General features: G+C 49.2%; 1 protein-coding gene across 1 annotated transcript in view; it reads right to left on the bottom strand.

Annotated features, from left to right (window-relative positions):
- MAP2K1 (mitogen-activated protein kinase kinase 1) overlaps window positions 1–21,191 on the bottom strand; it is a 78,623-nt gene that overhangs the window by 4,445 nt on the left and 52,987 nt on the right. Inside the window, exons 6-7 of the mRNA XM_038767441.1 lie at window positions 7,632–7,756; window positions 1,902–2,103 (exon numbers count right to left, since the gene is read on the bottom strand). Of these exons, the coding sequence (XP_038623369.1) occupies window positions 1,902–2,103; window positions 7,632–7,756 (327 nt within the window). The remainder of the gene's footprint in view (window positions 1–1,901; window positions 2,104–7,631; window positions 7,757–21,191) is intronic.

Here is a 21,191-nt window from a genome sequence, read left to right as displayed (position 1 = left end):
GACCCAAGCGGCCCAGGAGGGCCCAGGTGGCTGCGCATGTGATAGTCGGCAGGGTTCTGGGGCCGCACCAACCACGGGCCAAAATGAAAACTGGAGCCGGGCTGGGGATGGGCCCAAACTGATCGGGCTACACTCCCCGGACAAGAGAAGCTGTATGGCCTAGAGAATGGAGCCCGCAACTGGGAGTCAGAAAGACCTGGGTTCTAATCCCGGCCCCTCCACTTCTCTGCTGTGTGACCCTGGGCCAGTCACTTCACTTCTCTGTGCGCCTCAGTTCTCTCATCTGGAAAATGGAGAGTAAGACTTTGAGGCCCACACGGGACGTGGACTACGTCCACACTGATTCGCTTGAATCTACTCCAGTGCTTAGGGCAGTGTCTGGCATATAGTAAGCACTTAACAAAAACCTTTTTTTTTTTTAAAAACGGACAAGTACATTTTCCCAGATGGGGGTGGGTTTCTGTGTGTGGACCCGACAAGCATATACATGCACAAACAGTGCCCTGGGCAGGGAAACTTCTACAAAACCAAGCTGGAAAGGAAAAATCCCAGTGAGGGGAGGATGAAGAGACAGATGACCCAGTGAAAACTTTTTCTCCTCCTCTCACCCCATTCCTCCCACTGGTCTGGGTTTGGTACATCCCTGGGCTAGGAAGGGCACAGGGGGTGCGGGGAAAGATGAGTCCTGGATGGAAATGGAAGAGGGGAAAGGGGTTTGTGTCCTAGTCCCCTGGAAGCTCACTCCAATTTGGCAACTTGGGTCTGTGAGAGGCTAATTAGGGGCCGTATTCCAGGAGGCTCCAAACTCCTACGTGAATCCGGCCCAGTCTTCCAACTGACAGCCCTGATGCCTCCCTCCAGCCCAATTTAAGGTGCTCCCGTGGCCTCCCAGCCCCAACCAGGATCAGGGAGATCCGAGACATCCTGGAACCAAATCAGGGAAGGTGAGGGGGTAAGTCCCCCCCGCTAGACTGTGAAGTCCTTGAGGGCAGGGAATTTGTCTACCTACTCTGTTGTACTCTCCTAAGCGATGAGGACAGTGCTCATCCAGGGCTCTGCACACAGTAAGCGCTCAATAAATACGATTGATTGATCAAGACCATTCATTGATAGACTGGATTAACTGGGCCCCTAGTCCTGCCCCGGCAGAGAAGTTGGAACCCCAGCCTTGGTTCTGGGGCCTGCCTCTTTCCAGAGGGCATGACACAACTCCTTCCAAACCTGAAGGAGGGGAGTCGGGTGCTTCCGGCCTAAGTTTTGACTAGGAATAATGGGAGTCAGGGGATTTGGGTTCTAATCCTGCTCTGCCTCTTGCCCACTGTGGGATCTCAGGCAAGTCATTCACTTTCCAGCACCTTGGTTTTTTTCAATCGGTAAAATGGGGATTCAATCCCCGTCCTTCCTCTGACTTTGACTGCGAGCCCCATGTTGGATGGGGAACTGCGTCCGAGCGGATTACCTTGTAGCTACCTCAGCATTTAGAGAAGCAGTGTTGCTTAATGGATAGAGCATGGCCCTGGGAGTCAGAAGGACCTGGGTTCTAATCTTAACTCTGCCACATGTCTGCTGTGTGACCTTGGGCAAGTCACTTCACTTCTCTGGGCCTCAGTTAATTCATCTGTAAAATGGGAACTAAGTGTGAGCCCCATGGGGAACAGGGGCTATACTCAACATGACTAGCTTGTGTCTCACCCCAGTGCTTAGTAAGCACATAGTAAGCACTTAGTAAGTACCATAATAATGATTATTATTAGCACACAGAAAGCGCTTCACAAATGCCACAATGATTATTATTCTTATTATTACCTACAGGGGCAGGTGAGTGGCAGGGGGCCAGGGGGAGAAGTGGAGAAGAACTTGAGGATGAACGCTGAAATGATACGGTCCCTGGGGGCACTTACAGCTAATGGGCCTCCCTGGGGTCCGCTGTCGAGGCGACGTCTCCGAAGCGTCTCCCTCCACCGTGCATCCGAACATCAGTTCCAGCTCCTTGGAATCGGGAGGAGGGATCGGGTACCTACCAATAGCCATCTCCACCAAAGATAAGCCCATGCTCCAGATGTCAGACTGCACTGAATAATGAGTACCTTGTAGTCTCTCCGGCTACGAGGGAGAAGGAAACATCATCACAACGCAAAATAAAACCCACATTTCAAACAACCTTGTGGGGGGAAGGGGATGGCAGTGAGAACGCTCGGGCCACGTTTCCCCACTTCTCAAGAAACACCAGCGGTTGACCACCCACCTCCGCATCACACAGGAAACCCCCTCACAATGGCTTTAAAGCACTCCATCACCTTGCCCACACCTACCTCATGTCGTTATTCTCCTATTACAACTCGGCCCGCACACTTTGCTCCTCTAGTGCTACCCTTCTCGCTGTACCTCCATCTCGTCTATCTCACCACCGACCTCTCGCCCTCGTCCTGCCTCTGGACTGGAACATCCCTGTTCCTCATATCCGACAAAACAATTGCTCTCCTGCCCTTCAAAGCCTTATTGAAGGCCTATCTCCTCCAAGAGGCCTTCCCTGATTAAGCCCTCCTTCCTCTTCTCCCACTCCCTTCTGCACTGCCCTGACTCCAGCCCCACAGCCCTTATGTACATATCTGTAATTTATTTATTTCTATTAAAGCCTGTCTCCCCCTCTAGACTGTAAGCTTGTTGTGGGCAGGGAATGTGTCTTCACTGTTCTATTGTTATACTACTCATTTATGGTCAGGGTCCCAGTTGGTTGATTTTTCCTTCCACTGTGAGCTACCCTACTTTCGGGTGCCGAATAATAGGAAGCAGCCTGGCCTACCTGGGTACCAATCCCGGCTCCTTCACTTATCTGCTGTGTGACCTTGGGCAACTCACTTCACTTCTCTGGGCCTCAGTTACCCCATCTGTAAAATGGGGATTACGCCCGTGAGCCCCATGTGGAATAGGGACTGTGTCCAACCTGATTAACCTGCATCTACCCCAGTGCTTAGTAATTACGGTACTTGTTAAGCACTTACTACGTGCCAAGCACTGTTTTAAGCGCTGGGGTAGATACAAGTTACAGTGCCTGTCACATAGTAAGTGTTTAACAAATGCCATAAAAAAAAAAATTCTTCGCCACCCTCCCCTCCAAAAAAAATTACAGTTATGCCTTTGGCCAAACCCTTGGAATTTCCTCTCCTTTACCCTCTGGTCTGTAAGCTTGCTGTTGACAGGGAATGTGTCTACCAGCTCTGTTATGCACACTCTCTCCCAAGCCCTTAGTACAGTGTCAGTCAATCAGTGCTATTTACTGAGTGCTTACTGTGTTCAGAGCACTATACTAAGCACTTGGGAGAGTACAATATAAAAATAAACAGGCATATCCTGCCCACAGTGAGCTTTCAGTCTAGAGGGTTGGGCAGGGCTCGGGACGGGGGGAACAGGGGCTAGAGTACTCTGCACATAGTAAGCACTCATTAAATACCATCAATGACTGATTTGTTTAAAAAGAAAATGAAAGAAAGCTCAAGCATTTGGAAACACCATGAATACAGCATGGCTTTGAAAAAAAAAAGATCTCAAAATCCCCAATGATGCAACAATTTATTTATTTTACTTGTACATATTTATTCTACTTATTTTATTTTGTTAATATGTTTTGTTTTGTTCTCTGTCTCCCCCTTCTAGACTGTGAGCCCACTGTTGGGTAGGGACCGTCTCTATATGTTGCCAACTTGTACTTCCCATGGTGTTTCCCAAGGAAACACCATGAATACAGCATGGCTTTGAAAAAAAAAGATCTCAAAATCCCCAATGATGCAATAATTTATTTATTTATTTTACTTGTACATATTTATTCTACTTACTTTATTCTGTTAATATGTTTTGTTTTGTTCTCTGTCTCCCCCTTCTAGACTCTGAGCCCACTGTTGGGTAGGGACCGTCTCTATATGTTGCCAAATTGCACTTCCCAAGCGCTTAGTACAGTGCTCTGTACACAGTAAGCGCTCAATAAATACGATTGAATGAAAATGAATGAATCTCACAGCTCTGTCTCTGGACTTGATACTTGGCTCCAGGTTTCCAGCGTGGGCTTCCAGGCAGAATGAACTGCCGATACAAGAGGTTCGACTAATCCAGGACCATCCCCGTTCTGTCCGACATTCCCTGTTCTGGTCTGAGGGTGACTGCCATTTCCGCCCATGTGGCTTGAGGAATGTCACTTGAGGAATGTGCCCGGAAGAATACAAGGGTCACGGGGTGGGGGAAGGGGAGCGAAGGGAGGGTGGCCAGAGGCTGGTGGTGAGAGGAGGAAGTTGGGGGGGGGGGGGGGGGATTAAATGTCTGAGCCCCGGGCCAGTTTCCAGGGGAGTTTTCAACAGCAGGTATCCCTCAGGCCACAAACTAAAAAAACCCAAAAAACAAAAAATCCCTTTCCTTGAAAGGATGTCTAACCACTCTGGAGAAATGGAGGAGTAGCGTGGCTCAGTGGAAAGAGCATGGGCTTTGGAGTCAGAGGTCATCCCCTTAGTGTAGGGGTCCCTCAAGGGTCAGTTCTTGGTCCCTTTCTGTTCTCTATCTACACTCCCTTGGTGAACGCATTCGCTCCCACAGCTTCAACTATCATCTCTACGCTGATGACACCCAAATCTACATCTCTGCCCCTGCTCTCCCTCCCTTCAGGCTCGGGTCTCCTCCTGCCTTCAGGACATCTCCATCTGGATGTCCGCCCGCCATCTAAAACTCAACATGTCCGAGACTGAACTCCTTATCTCCCCTCCCAAACCCTGCCCGCTCCCTAGCTTTCCCATCACTGTTGACGGCACTACCATCCTTCCCGCCTCACAAACCCGCAACCTTGGTGTCATCCTCGACTCTGCTCTCTCGTTCACCCCTCACATCCAATCCATCACCAAAAACTGCCAGTCTCGCCTCCGCAACATTGCCAAGATCCACCCTTTCCTCTCCATCCAAACCGCTACCCTGCTGGTTCAGTCTCTCATCCTATCCCGACTGGATTACTGCATCAGTCTCCCCTCTGATCTCCCATCCACCTGTCTCTCCCCACTTCAATCTATACTTCACGCTGCTGCCTGGATCATCTTTGTGCAGAAACGCTCTGGGCGTGTCACTCCCCCCCTCAAAAATCTCCAGTGGCTACCGGTCAACCTAGGCATCAGGCAAAAACTCCTCACTCTCGGCTTCAAGGCTGTCCATCCATCACTTCGCCCCCTCCTACTTCACCTCCCTTCTCTCCTTCTCCAGCCCAGCCCGCACCATCCCCTCCTCTGCCGCTAACCTCCTCACTGTGCCTCATTCTCGTCTGTCCCGCCGTCGACCCCCGGCCCACATCCTTCCCTGGCCCAGAATGCCCTCCCTCCACACATCCACCAAGGTAGCTCTCTTCCTCTCTTCAAAGCCCTACTGAGAGCTCACCTCCTCCAGGAGGCCTTCCCAGACTGAGCCCCCTCCTTCCTCTCTCCCTCCTCCCCCTCCCCGTCCCTCCGTTCTACCTCCTTCCCCTCCCCACAGCACCTGTATATATGTGTGTACAGATTTATTACTCCATTTTACTTGTACATATTTACATATTCTATTTATTTTATTTTGTTAATATATTTTGTTTTGTTGTCTGTCTCCCCCTTCTAGACTGTGAGCCCGCTGTTGGGTACGGACCGTTGCCAACTTGTATATGTTGCCAACTTGTACTTCCCAAGTGCTTAGTACAGTGCTCTGCACACAGTAAGTGCTCAATAAATCCGATTGAATGAATGACTGAATGAAAGTTCATGGGTTCAAATCCCAGCTCCGCCACTTGTCAGCTGTGTGACTCTGGGCAAGTCACTTAACTTCTCGGTGCCTCAGTTACCTCATCTGTAAAAATGGGGATTAAGACTGTGAGCCCCCCGTGGGACAACCTGATCACCTTGTAACCTCCCCAGCACTTAAAACAGTGCTTTGCACATAGTAAGTGCTTAATAAATGCCATCATAATTATTATTATTATTAATGAGTAGCACTTTTGGGGTCCTTTGGCAAGCATCACTTCATCGGTGGTATTTATTGAGCGCAAGGCCTTTGAGGGAAGACACAGAAGCGAGACGCGAGGACACTATGACATGACACGACACTACGACATGACACTACTCGTGATCCTTGCCCTCAAGGTTCCTACGCTCTCCAGGGAGCCCCCTCTTCGCTGACTGACGGGTTGTTGCCCCTGACCCCCACCTGGTTGTCCCCCAGGCCCCGCCAAAACCCTGCTGACGAACCAGTCAGACCCATGTTTGTCTTTGAAAGGCTCTGTCCCATTAGATTATCCATTTGGGTAGCATGGCCTAGTGGAAAGAGCCATGGCCTGGAAATCGGATGACTTGGGTTCTAAGTGGGCCCGCCACTTGCCTGCTGCGTGATCTTGAGCAAGTCACTTCACTTCTCTGGGCCTCACTTTCCTCTTCTGTAAAATGGAGCTCAAATATCTGCTGGGTTTTTTAAAATATGGTATTTGTTAAGCACTTACTATGGGCCAGGCACTGTTTCAGCGCTGGGGTAGATGCAAGATAACCAGGTTGGACACAGTCCCTGTCCCAAATGGGGCTCACAATCTTAATCACTATTTTACAGATGAGGTAACTGAGGCACAGAGAAGTAAAGTGACTTGCCCAGGGTCACAAAATAGACAAGAGGCAGAGCTGGGAATAGAACCCAGGTCCTTCTCTGGACAGGCCTGTGCTCTCTCCACTAAGCCGCACTGCTTCTCCTCCCTACTTAAATTGTGAGTCCTATGTGGACAGGGACCATGCCTGACCTGATTATCTTGTATCTTGGCAAGATATCTTAGGCAAGAACCTCGAACAAGCCACAACTTCCCTGTGCCTCAAATACCTCATCTGTAAAATGGGGATGAAGACCGTGAGCCCCATGTGGGACAAAGATTGTGTCCAACCTGATCACCTAGTATCTACCCCAGGACTTAGAAAGGTGCCTGGCACATAGTAAGTGCAGGACAAATACCATAAAAAAAACCCCAAATTCAACTGTAGTGAACTCTCCCAAGATTTTAGCACAGTGCACACAGTGAGCGCTCAATAATTACCACTGGTCATCATCATCATCATCAATCGTATTTATTGAGCGCTTACTGTGTGCAGAGCACTGTACTAAGCGCTTGGGAAGTACAAATTGGCAACATATAGAGACAGTCCCTACCCAACAGTGGGCTCACAGTCTAAAAGGGGGAAACAAAACCAAACATACTAACAAAATAAAATAAATAGAATAGATATGTACAAGTAAAATAAATAGAGTAATAAATATGTACAAACATATATACGTATATACAGGTGCTGTGGGGAAGGGAAGGAGGTAAGATCGGGGGGATGGAGAGGGGGACGAGGGGGAGAGGAAGGAAGGGGCGACTAAGGCAGGGAATAAAGAGTGAAACACCTGTAACAGGCCAGGGGAAAACAAGATGATGGCCACCCTAGAGGCAGGGGCTGATGCCGGCCCACCCGGAGGGAAGGAAGTTCTTCCCCCTCCCCTCTATTTAGCTTGGAATGCCACCGGCGATCCCAGCCTTCCCTGATAACGGAGTCCCACCCCTCCCGGCGCAATGCCCGACACACCGGCAGGAAGACCCGGGGTTGGGCGGGGGAAACTCATACCGACATGTAGGACCTCGTGCCCACAAAGGAGTTGGCCATGGAGTCGATCAGTTGCCCGCTGACCCCGAAATCGCAGAGCTTGATCTCACCGCGGGAGTTCACCAAGATGTTGGACGGCTTCACGTCTGTTCGAAGAGAAAGGTGGACACACGACCCGGGCGCGTTGGAGAGTGGAGGGAGGCCGGCACCTTAGAGGTAGCCCGCCATGCTGCACTGCCTTTGCCCCAAGCCCCTCCAGAGGAGGGCAAGATGGAGGGGAGCGGTGTGGACTGGCGGAAAGACCCCAGGCCTCGGAATCAGAGGGCCTGGGTTCTAATCCCAGCTCCGCCTCTTGTCTGCTGGGTGACCTTGGACAAGTTACTTCCCTTCCCTGGGCCTCAGTTCCCGCATCTGCAAAATGGGGATTCAAAACAAGTGCTCCCTCTTACTTAGACGGTGAGCCCCATGTGGAGCCTGATGATCCTGTATCTACCCCAGTGCTTAGTACGTAGTAAGTGCTTAACAAGTACTCATTATTATTATTATTATTATTTTAAATGGTATTTGTTAAGCACTTACTATGTGCCAGCTGCTGTATGAAGCGTAGGGGTAGATTCAAGATCATCAGGTAGGGCACAGTCCCTGTCCCACATGGAGCTCCCAATTTAACCCCCATTTTCCAGATGAGGTCACTGAGACACAGAGAAGTGAAGGAGCTTGCCCAAAGCCACATAGATTACGATGGTATCTGTTAAGCGCTTACTGTGTGTCAAGCACCATTCTAAGCACTGGGATAATAATAATAATGATAATAATAATAGCATTTATTAAGCGCTTACTATGTGCAAAGCACTGTTCTAAGTGCTGGGGAGGTTACAAGCTGATCAGGTTGTTCCAAGGGGGCTCACAAAAGGGGACTGGGTAGGACATTGTCGCTGTCCCACATGGGGCTCACAGCCCTAATCCCCACTTTACAGATGAGCTAACTGAGGCCCACAGAAGTGAAGTGACTTTCCCCAAGGTCACACAGAAGACAGGTGGCAGAGCTGGGATTAGAACCCATGTCCTTCTGGCTCTCAGGCCCACGCTCTTATCCACTAAGCTATGCTGCTTGGAGCCAGGATTAGAACCCAGGTCTTCTGGCTCCCAGCCCCAGGCCAGGGCTCTTTCCTCTACGCCATGAAGTACTAGTCTCGAGCGTGGCCCTGGGGGAAGCTTTCTTCCTCATCCTCCTTAGGTGAGACTCCTCACCAGCTTCCAGCCAGTCAGAAATGTAGCAAGCAACAGCTGTGCCATACACAGGGGCAGGCCTTCTGGGAAGCCGCCTCTTTTTGTATTTGCCTAACCCTGTTTCCGGGCCTCAGTTTCCTCATCTGTAGAATGGGGATTGAATCCTCTTCCCTCCTATTTAGACTGTGAGCCCCATAAGGGATATGGACTATGTCCAACCTCATTATCTTGTACCTACCCTGGCCCTTAGAACATGCTTGACACATAGTAAGCACCTAAACATTATTATTATTACTATTATCATTGTTGTTAATTCCAGAGGCGGGTGGGGGGCGGGGGGGGGATGCCCTGGGGAACAATGCCCAGAATTGGGAGCCTGGAGCTCTGGATTTTAATGCCCCTGATCAGCTCCGTGACATTTAACCTCCCTTGGCCTCAGTTTCCTCATCTGTAAAGTGGAGATAAGGTGGCTGTTCGCCCTCCCTCTCACACTTTGAGACTCTTGGGGGATGTGGTCTGAGTTGAGCATTTTATATCTACCCAAGCGCTTGGCACACAGTTAAGCACTTAATAAATACCACTAACTGCACTTCAAATACTGCCGAACTGCAGAGAATTGGTGTGACCTTGTGGATAGAGCCTGGGCGTCAGAAGAACCTGGGTTCTATTCCCACCTCTGCCATTTGTCTATTGTGTGACCTTGGGCAAGTCCCTTCGCTTCTCTGTGCCTCAGTTCCCTCATCTGTAAAATGGGGATTATGACTATAAGCCCTGTGTGGGACAGGGACTGTGTCCAAACTGATTAACTTGTATCTCCCCCAGTGCTCAGCACAGTGCCTGGCACATAATAAGCCCTTAACAGATACCATTATCATTATTACACTAATTATGGGGATTAAAACTCTGAGTCCTCTGTGGGACAGGGGTTTTGTCCAACCTGATTAGCTTGTATTATAATAGTAATAATAATAATAATAATGGTATTTGTTAAGCACTTACTATGTGGCAAGCACCGTTCTAAGCGCTGGGGTAGACACAAGGTTATCAGGTTGTCCCACGTGGGGCTCACAGTCTTAATCCCCATTTTACAGATGAGGTAACAGGCACAGAGAAGTTAAGTGATCTGCCCAGGGTCACATAGCAGACAAGTGGCGGAGCTAGGATTAGAACCCATGACCTCTGGCTCCCAAGCCCATGCTCTTTCCACTAAACCACGCTGCTTCTCTACCCCAGCGCTTAGTACAGCTCCCGGCACATAGTAAATGCTTACCAAATATGATTTTTTAAAAAATGCTTTATAAACCTAAGCGGAAAAACTTGGGAAGGGGCAGGTCGGAGAAAAGCCCTGATGCTACAGAACCAGAGCTAGACGTCTCCCTCTCACTGCAACACAACCGGGGGCGGGAGGGAGGGTGTTACCAGGCAACTCTTTCTGAAGCCCCTAAGTGCTTCGTGCTGTTCTGCTCCTTACTCTGCGGAGGTGCAGGCAGAGAGTTTTTTTCCCCGACATAATTGGCTACTTATTCAGAGTCATTACCAATGCATTACTGGGCTGACTAAGCCCAGCGTGCAGCATTTGCAAAATAATGCGCCGGATGAATATTAAAAGCTGAGCTGGGGTGGGGTGGGCAAAGGGGGCTTGTGGCATCAACTAGGATCTGGCTGGTGGCCCTTATGGCCTTTCCAGGCCCACAGGGCTCAGGCTGAAATGGCAGAGATCGGTCAGCCAGTCGATCGTATTTATCATCATCATCAATCGTATTTATTGAGCGCTTACTGTGTGCAGAGCACTGTACTAAGCACTTGGGAAGATTTATCAAGCGCTTACTGTGTGCAGAGCACTGTACTATGCGCTTGGCTGAGGACAACAGAGCAAGGATAGCCCACAGAGCGCTAACAGTCTACGGGGGGAGACAGACATTAATCGAAATAAATACACTGAGACCAGTATCTGGCAGGTCTGCTTCCCCTTCACCTGGCCCTTCAGCAGACTAATATCTGGGTTCTAATCCCAGCTCCAAAACTTGTCTGCTATATGAACTTGGGCAAGTCACTTCAATGGGCCTCAGTTACCTCACCTGTAAAATGGGGGTCAAGACTATGAGACCCCTGTGGGACAGGGACTGTGTCAGCCCACATCCTCTCCCTGGCCCGGAATGCCCTCCCTCCGCCCCACTGTTGGGTAGGGACTGTCTATATGTTTCCAACTTGTACTTTCCAAGTGCTTAGTACAGTGCTCTGCACACAGTAAGCGCTCAATAAATACAATTGATTGATTGATTGATTCGCCAAGCTAGCTCTCTTCCTCCCTTCAAAACCCTACTGAGAGCTCACCTCCTCCAGGAGGCCTTCCCAGACTGAGCCCCCTTGTTCCTCTCCTCCTTCCCCTCCCCACTGCACCTGTATATATGTTTGTACAGATTTATTACTCTATTTATTTACTTGTACATATTTACTATTCTATTTATTTTGTTAATGATGTTCATGTAGCTTTACTTCTATTTATTCTGATGACTTGACACCTGTCTCCATGTTTTGTTTTGTTGTTTGTCTCCCCCTTCTAGACTGTGAGCCCGTTGTTGGGCAGGGATCGTCTCTATATTTTGCCAACTTGTACTTCTCAAGCGCTTAGTACAGTGCTCTGCACACAGTAAGCGCTTAATAAATACGATTGAATGAATGAATGATTAGCTTGTATATACCCTAGTGCTTACAAATGGTGCTTGACACATAGCAAGCCCTTAACAAATACCATTATTATTATTATTATTATTATTATTATTATTATCCGGCTCTCTCGTCCCCTCACCTGGAAAGATAGACTGGGGGAAGAGAAAAGGGAGTCTTCCAAGTAATAATAATAATAAATACTGGTATTTGGTAAGTGTTTACTATATGCCAAGTGCTGAACTAAGCGCTGAGGTAGATACAAGCAAAGTGGGTTGAATCCAGTCCCTGTCATTCATTCAGGTGTATTTATTGAGTGCTCACTGTGTGCAGAGTACCGTACTGAGTATTTGGGAGAGTACAACAATAAACAGACACATTCCTTGTCCACAACAGTGAGCTTACAATCTTGGGGGGGTGGGTCGGGGGGGGAGATAGACATCAATACAAACCAATAAGTGACAGATAGGTACATAAGTTCTGTGGGGTTGGGACGGGGGAAGAACAAAAGGAGCAAGTCAGGGTGAAGCAGGAGGGAGTGGGAGATGAGGAAAGGAGGGGCTTAGTTTGGGAAGTCCTCTTGGAGGAGATGGGCCTTCGAAGGGGGACCCCCATGGAGCTCACTGTCTTCATCCCCATTTTACAAGTGAGCTAACTGAGGCCCAGACAAGTGAAGTGACTTGCCCAAGACACAACAGACAAGTGGCAGAGCAACAGTTAGAACCCAGGTCGTCACACTCCCAGGCCCAGGCTACCTCCTCTAGACTTTGCTGTTACTCTGTGTCTTTCAAACACTTCTTCCCTCCTCGCTGGGCAGCTCACAGAGCTGTGGTTTCTGGGGGAATCCCCGCCGTCAACCAGTCTCCGCACACGTTCCGCCTTATGAAATTAGATCGGGACGACTCTTGGGTCAGTGCTGGGAGGACGACTGTGCCCAGGACGTCACTGGCCGGGACCTTGTCTGGCCTTGGCTGTAAAGTCGGACCCCACCCACTGCCCCTCTAAAGGAGGTGCCCGCGTGGTCGGTGTCGGGGTTTGATGCTGTGTCTTGCCACCGCTCGTGTCCAAAGGACCCGCTGCCCGTCTGGATACGGTCCTCCACTTTGCCTCCTTGGGCGTCACTGGCCTGCAAGGTGCCCAGGAAGCGGAACTAGCTTGCTGCCGTCATTCGGCTCCACTTGGTCGGTGACTGTCTTGGTTTTGGAGGCCTTTACTGGTGGCAGGCTGACCCATCCCAAGCCAGAAGCAGCCACTGGATTGATCCATACCTAGTCCAGGGGCAGACACCAGACCAACCCTCCCCTTTAACAAACGGTTTTGTCTTCCCCTCTCGATCACGTGGTCTGTCAGTTCCCCACCTGCCAGCCCCAGCAGACACTGCCATGTCAATGGGCTACAATGAGCGTGCCTTGAAGGCAGGGATCTGCAGGGAACGTGTCTGCTTATTGCTAATTTGTTCTCTCACAGGAGCTTAGTATAGTGCTCTGCACACAGGAAGCGCTCAATAAATAGGACTGAATGAACGAATACACTTAGTAAACGCTCAAGACATACCACTGATTGATGGACCAATTCACTGTGGGCAGGGAATGTGACTGTTATATTGTAAAAATAATAATAATAGCATTTATTAAGCGCTTACTATGTGCAAAGCATTGTTCTAAGCACTGGGGAGCACTGATCACCTTGTAAACCCCCCAGCGCTTAGAACAGTGCTTTGCACATAGATAGCGCTTAATAAATGCCATTATTATGATTAATCTCTCTGGGCCTCCATTTCCTCTTCTGACAACGGGGGAAAAGAGAGATTATGGGCCCTGTGTGGTACAGGGGCTGCGTCCAATCTTACAACCTTGTAGCTACCCGGGCCCTTAGCACACGGCACGCTATGACTAAAATGCCAGAAATCTTGTCATTGTTGGCCAAGTCGCATACATCCCACTCGCTGTTCTAACTCCAGCCACCCAGCAAACAGATGTCTTCATTAAGCCTTCAATTAATTAACACTCCCTACACCTTCCCCCCACCCACCCCTCTTATTTTCCCTGGGACATTACCACCAATTTAGTCCATCCGCCGATCCAGGCAGTTTTAATTGCTCCTTCTCGAGAGCGTCAACTCAGATTCTCCCTCCTCCATGCCCCTCTCCTCGGCCCATCAATGCGCTTGACTGAAGCCCTCGTTAAGCACTTGGGAGAGTACAACAGAATTCGCAGCAACGTTCCCTGCCCATAGCAAGCTTAATAAATATCACTGATTGATTGATTGGGTTCTGATGAGGACTCAGGTATTTCTCCGGCAGGACCCCTAGCCCCACACCCCCTCCCACCCTCTGCGAGCCAGAGCCCCACAACATCAACACCCATTTTAAATCTCGGCTCTCACTAGGAGGTTTCTCTGCCGAGCCTCGTGAGCGTATTTTTGAAACGGCTTTCTTTTCCGGGGAGTCACTCAACTTGAGATGCTCTTTTGCCTTATACCTTCTTTTTCCCTCCCCCTCCAGACCCTGAAGGGAAAACCCGTTCCTGGATCGCAGAGGGACGTGGGAGGCTTAGATTTATAATTTTTTTAAGGTATTTGTTAAGCATTTACTACGTGCCAGGCAATGTACTAAGCACTGGGGTAAATACAGGTAGATCATGTTGGATGCCGTCCCTGTCCCACACTGGGTTCACAGTCAATCTCCATTTTACAGATGAGGGGACTGAGGCCCAGAGAAGTGAAGTGACTTGCCCATGGTCAGACAACAGACGAGTGGCAGAGCTGGAAGTAGAACCTAGGTCCTTCTGAGTCCCAGGCCCGTGCTCTATCCCCTAAGCCTTGCTGCTTCACAATGCTGTTTGCCCCCAATAGCCATCTGCAAAGTTACAGCTGGACCACCTAACATCCCAAACTTGCCCCTCTCTTTTTTTTATGGTATTTGTTAAGCAGTTACTATATAAGTGCTGCAGTAGACCCAAGCTAATCAGGTTGGTCACAGTACCTGTTCCATGGGTATCTGTTAAGTATCTGTTAAGAAGCAGCACGGCTCAGGGGAAAGAGCACAGGCTTTGGAGTCAGAGGTCATGGGTTCAAATCCCAGCTCTGCCAACTGTCAGCTGTGTGATTTTGGGCAAGTCACTTCACTTCTCTGGGCCTCAGTTCCCTCATCTGTAAAATGGGGATGAAGACTGTGAACCCCCCTGTGGGACAACCTGATCACCTTGTAACCTCCCCAGCGCTTAGAACAGTGCTTTGCACTTAGTACGTGCTTATTAAACACCATCATCATTACTATGTACCATGGTGCTGGGGTGGCTACAAGCAAATTGGATTGGACACAGTCCCGGTCCCACATGGGGCTCACCGTCTCAATCCCCATTTTACAGATGAAGTCACTGAGGCCCGGTGAAGTGACTTGCCCATGGTCACAAAGCAGACAAGTGGTGGAGGCGAGATTAAAACCCATGACCTTCTGACTCTCAGGACTGTGCTCTGTCCACTAAGCCATGCCACATGAGGCTCACAGTCTCAATCGTCATTTTACACAGAGGAGTGAAGTGATTTGCCCAAGGTCACACAGCTGACAAGTGGTGGAGCTGGGATGAGAACCCAGGTCCTTTTGACTCCCAAGCCAGTGCTCTACCCACTAGACCACTCTACTTGTCAGGGACCTTTCGTCGGAGGGTAACAGGAGGAGCCATGAGACGGGCGGGTGTCGGGGGAGAGCAGTCCTTCGGCACAAGTACATGAGAAGGGTAAGATCCAGCCTTGAGGCTAACAGATTGTAGAGAAAGAGCATCAAGAGAGACAGAGAGCGAGAGGGAGAGAGACTGAGACAGAGAGAGGGAGCGAGAGAAAGAAAAGCTCTCCGGCCTGAGGCGGCCGGATCTGGGAGCTGATGAGGGGAGAGGGAACGTTTATGTCCATGAACAGTCAATCAATTTGGACATTTAGTCAATGGGGGGTTTTGAGGTCAAACGTTCAAGCGCCTGATGTAAAATGATGGTAGGACTGGAAATCTCCAAGGTAGAATGGATCCAGAAACACAAGGCTTACTAATTAAAATCCTACTATGACTTAGTCAGTTGATTGTATTTATTGAGTGCTTCCTGTGTACAGAGAATTCAATCGTATTTATTGAGTGCTTACTGTGTGCGGAGCACTATATTAAGTGCTTGGGAAAGTATAATACAACAGAGTTGGTAGACATACTCCCTGTCCATAACAAACACCCATTCTCCCTCCTACTTTGAGCCCCATGCGGTTAGTAATAATAATAATAACGATATTTTGTTAAGTGCTTACTATGTGCCAAGCACTGCTCTAAGCCCTGGGGTAGTTACAAGCTAATCAGGTTGTCCCACATGGGGCTCACAGTCTTCATCCCCATTATACAGATGAGGGAACTAAGGCACAGAGAAGAGACTTGCCCAAAGTCACACAGCTGACAAGTGGCAGACCTGGGATTAGAACCCACGTCCTCGGACTCCCAAACCCATGCTCTTTCCACTAAGCCATGCTGCTTCTCGCAGCTTCTAGTAAAGTGCTTGGCACATAGTAAGCGCTTAACAAATGCCACTATCATCACTTCTACTACTATTACCAATCATTATTGTGGTATTTGTTAAGCGCTTACTCTGTACCACGCCCTGAACTAAGCCCTAGGGTAAATACAAGATAATTAGGTCTGACACAGTTCCTGCCCGACATGGGGCTCACAGCCTAAGGAGCAGGGAGAAGGGAGATTGGGCCGGCATTTTTATGGATGATGAAAGGGGCACAGAGAGGGGTTTTTTTTGTTTATGGTATTTGTTACTCTGTCAAGCACTTTACCAAGCACTGGTGTGGATAGAAGCTCATCAGGTTGGACACAACCCATGTCCCACATGGGGCTCACAGTCCTAATCCCCATTTTACAGAGAAGGGAACTAAGGCCCAGGGAAGTGAAGTAACTGAGCCTAGATCTCCCAATAGCAGACAAGTGGCAGAGCTGGGATTAGAACCCAGGTCCAACTCCCAGGCCCATGCTCGTGGAGAAGCAGCGTGGCTCAGTGGAAAGAGCACAGGCTTTGGAGTCAGAGGTCATGGGTTTGAATCCCGCTCCGCCACGTGTCTGCTGTGTGAACTTGGTAAAGTCACTTAACTTCTCTGAGCTCAGTTACCTCATCTGTAAAATGGGGATTAAGACTGTGAGCCCCACGTGGGACAACCTGATCACTTTGTACCCCCCCCCAGCGCTTAGAACAGTGCTTTGCACATAGTAAGCACTTAACAAATGCCAACATTATTATTATTATTTCCACCAGGCCATGCTGCTTCAGTGAACCCAGGGCTAAATTCATTCATTCATATTCTCTCTCTCTCTCCCTCTCATTCTTTCCCTCTCTCCTCTTTCTCCAGCATTCACTGAAACTCCTTCCCCCTAAGCCCCTGCCCTGGCCCACTTCCCCTCCCTGCTAAAAGCCAACTTCCATGAGGCCTAGGGATTGGGGAGAGCCAAGGAACGGGTGGCTCTGGAATCGGGCGGATGGGAGGAAATGAGAACCACAAGTGGGAAGTGAGCCGGGGTGAAGGGAGGATCTTGGAAGAGAGACGAGAACGCAGCTCCAAGTTGGCCCGGCCCTTCAGAATGCCAACTATTTCACGGCAGCTCCGTCAGGCCTCCCCGAGGGGAACCCTCTCCATCACCCACTGCAGAGAAGAACCAAACAGGTGCCAGCCAGACAGGAAAGGGAAGGGAGACATTCCTTGAATGGTGTCAGCTTGCCTTCCCAGTTGCACACCTGTTCTCTCTCCCCTTTGGACTGGGAGACCCAATGTGGGCAGGGACTGCACCCCCCCCCCCCCCCCACACACACACCGATTAATTTATATCTGCCCCAGAGCTTAGCATGGTGCTGGACACATAGTGCCTAAAAAGTACCATAATAATAACAACCTGATGGAACCTTCTGGCGAGGGGAAGGAGGAGGCAGAAGAGAGAGAAAAAGAGGCCAAGAAGCTCACCATCACGGGGTCGCATGAATCCCAGTGATAGAAGACTGGAACTTGGGGGAGAGGGAGCGAACTAATTCGGCTTAGTGCAGTGCACTGCACCCAGTGGGTGCTCAATAAATAGCTTTCCTACAACTAGAGACGGATGGACCCAGCCTCCAGACAGGGAGCGACTCCATGGGGGAGCTTTGAGTGCAAGAGACTACCGCACACATGATACTTCTCCCCATCTATATGGGAAGCTTGTTGTGGGCAGAGAATGTCTGCTTTTTGTTATATTGTACTCTCCCAAGTGCTTAGTACAGTGCTCTGCACACCCTGAGTGCTAAACATGATTGATTGATGCCTGCTTAGTTGCTGGACGTCACAGTTCCCCCCAAGATTTATGCATATATCTGCATATATCTGTCATTTACTTATTTATATTGATGCCTGTCTCCCCTTCTAGACTGTGAGCTGGTTGTGGGCGGGCAGGGAACGTGTCTGTTATTACACTGTACTCTCCCAAGCGCTCAGTACAGTGCTTTGCACACAGTAAGCACTGAATAACATCGACTGAATGAACTGAATGAATAAATGAGAAGACAGCTATGGTATCTCAAAATGGTGGCTAGCAGGCCCATAAGTTCCCCTGCCTGCTCTAAATCAATCAATCAGTGGTATTTATTGAGTGCTTACTATGTGCAGAGCACAGTACTAAGTGCTTGGGAGAGTACAATACAAGAGAATTAGCAGACAAGTTCTCTACCCAACAACAGGCTCACAGTCTAGAAGACCATGGTTAAGTGCTTACTATGTGCTGAACACTATACTAAACACTGGGATAGGTATAAAATAACAGGTCCCACACTGGGTTCACAGTCTGAGTCGTCAGGAGACTAGGTATCGAATTCCCATTTTGCAGATGAAGGAACTGAGGCACAGAGAAGTTAAGTGACTCGCTCAAAGGTCACACAGCAGATAAGTGGCGAGGCCGGGATTAAAACCCAGGGCCTCTGTTTCCTAGGCCCATGCTCTTTCTACTAGGCCGTGCTGTTTCCCATGTTTTTGACTGTGAGCCCACTGTTGGGTAGGGACCGTTGGGTAGGGATATGTCGCCAACCTGTACTTCCCAAGTGCTTGGTACAGTGCTCTGCACACAGTAAGCGCTCAATAAGTACAATTGAATGAATTTGTTATTCTATTTATTTTATCTTGTTAATATGTTTTGTTGTCTGTCTCCCCCTTCTAGACTGCGAGCCCGATGTTGGGTAGGGACTGTCTCTATATGTGCCCAACTTGTACTTCCCAAGCGCTTAGTACAGTGCTCTGCACACAGTAAGCGCTCAATAAATACGATTGAATGAATGAATGAATGAACGCCCATAATGAGCTTCCAGTCTAAAGCCAGCCGATCAGTTCCTGGGCTGGGCAGAACTTTATCTTCTGGGCTGGTCCCTCTAGGACTGACCCCCTTACCTCCCAACCTCCCCTGAGGGGAGACTGGACAGCCCAGTGTGCCAGAATCACGGGACATCCTCCGTTTTTCCCCTTAAAGGCTGGAAGGGCCCCAAAGGGGACAGTCCCTCTCTCCTAAAGATAGCAGAAAATACAGGACTCCAAGCCGCTGGCCAAAACCGAGACCTATCGTGCCTGCTGCGGTCTCTTTTCGGCCCTGCTTCCTCTCCCCACCACCCCCAGCACCCGTGGGGCTAAATCCCTGCCCGGCACCGGAGACAATGACTCTAAGCCCCACTTTTCCTCATCTCCCACTCCCTGTGCATCGCCCTGACTTGCTCCGTTTGCTCTTCGTCCGCCCCCGATCAGCCCCACAGCGCTTTCGTATGTACCTGTGAATTTATTTATTTGTATTGATGTCGGTCTCCCCACCTCTAGACTGTCAGCTCGTTGTAGGCAGGGAATGTTACCGTTTACTGTTGCACTGTACTTTCCCAGGTGCTTAGTATAGTGTTCTGCACACAGTAAGTGTATAATAAATACAAATGAATGAATTAATGAAAAAAAGAGTGTTTTCCTGTCCTTTCCAGGAGCTGTTTCCTCAAAGGTTTCCATCCCCCCGTCCCCAGAGACAGACACTCCACAAATCCCACCGCGAATTCCTCCAAACCTAAAATTAGAGTGGGTGGTCACCAGAACACCCTCTCTGCCCCCCCACCCGCCATCAGCCCTAATCTCCCTTTACTCCATCTCCATGGGAGCGGTGCTTTATCCACTGCAAGACCTTTTTTATGACTTTTGTTAAGCGCTTACTAAGTGCCAGGAACTAACAATTCTCATTATTAGTAATAATAATAATAAAACACTTACACACTTACTATATGCCCAGCACTGTACTGGATACAAGCAAATCAGGTTGGCACAGTCCCTATCCCTTGTGGGTCTCACAGTCTTAATCCCCATTTTACAGATGAGGAAACTGAGGCACAGAGGAAGTGAAGTGACTTGCTCCAGGTCACACAGAAAACAAGTGATGAAGCCGGGATTAGAACCCACAATCTTCTGACTCTCAAGCCCGTGCTCTATCCACTATGCCATGCTGCTTCTTACTACGCTATGCTGCTTCTGTACTTACTATGCTTACAATGTGGCAGGCACTAATAATTTACAATAATAATGGTGTTTGTTATGCACTTACTATGTGCCAGGCACCGTACTAAGCGCTGGGGCAGAGTCAAACAAATCAGATTAGACACAGCCCAAGTCGCACATGGAGCTCACAGTCAGTGCTCACGTTAACAAATACAGATAAGGGAACTGAGGCCCAAAGAAGTAAAGTGACTTGCCCAAGGTCACACAGCAGACAAGTGACACGGCCCTCTCTTTTTGGACACGAGTAAATGTGAGGGACGCTGAGTTTTCAGAGACGTGGTTTATTATCCCCATATATTCGGCCCAAACCATATGTGGGATTTGTAAACTTGCCACACAGATCCCGATTTCCAAGTCTGCCTCGGAAAAACTACAACAGAAATCCATCAATATTTAGTCAGATTAAGCTTTGAAATAAGGACCAAAGTGGTAAAGCTTGCATAACATATAGCCCGCGATTCTTTTTAGGAAGATTTGTGTATTTTCCCCTGAAAAGCCAATGGGGTTCTCGGTCTTTGCTTCTCTTTCATGGAACACACTCCCACCCACCCTCTTCCCACCCCCTTTGATGACAATCGGCTCTAGCTTGGGCACGGAGGAAAAGAGGTTTCTCAGTAGCAGATGCTCAAGGGAAAAAGTACAGAGATCCCTCTCGTAAAGACTTGTGATCCTGCCTTATCTTTAGCTGAGAAACTGCAGCCATCAGATGAGACACGGCAATGGACTGACTCACCCACCTAAGTCGCCTGTTCCGACTCTGCAGATAAAATGTTTTTCCGATGCCCTCAGTTCTCCCTCTCTGAGTTGAATGACTCTGAATGCTTCCATTTCAGTGTCTAGTTCCTTGTCCCTTATCTGATTCCTTGTAGACAGGTCTCTTGCTCTTCAGGTTCTACTGCTATGGGGTAGATTTGCACAGCTGACCTGAACAATCAACCCAAAGCATCACAGAATGTTAAGTGGGGAGCCCAGACATCATTCATTCACTCAATCGTATTTACTGAGCGCTTACTGTGTGCAGAGAGCACTGTACTAAGCCCTTGGAAAGTACAATTCAGCAATAGAGACAATCCCTGCCCACACCGGGCTTTCAGTCTAGAAGGGGGGAGACAGACATCA

This window comes from Tachyglossus aculeatus, chromosome 26, assembly GCF_015852505.1.
Source record: "Tachyglossus aculeatus isolate mTacAcu1 chromosome 26, mTacAcu1.pri, whole genome shotgun sequence".
Lineage (NCBI taxonomy): Eukaryota > Metazoa > Chordata > Mammalia > Monotremata > Tachyglossidae > Tachyglossus > Tachyglossus aculeatus.
Note: the sequence above shows the minus strand (reverse complement) of the source record. Positions and strands in the feature narration are given on the sequence as shown.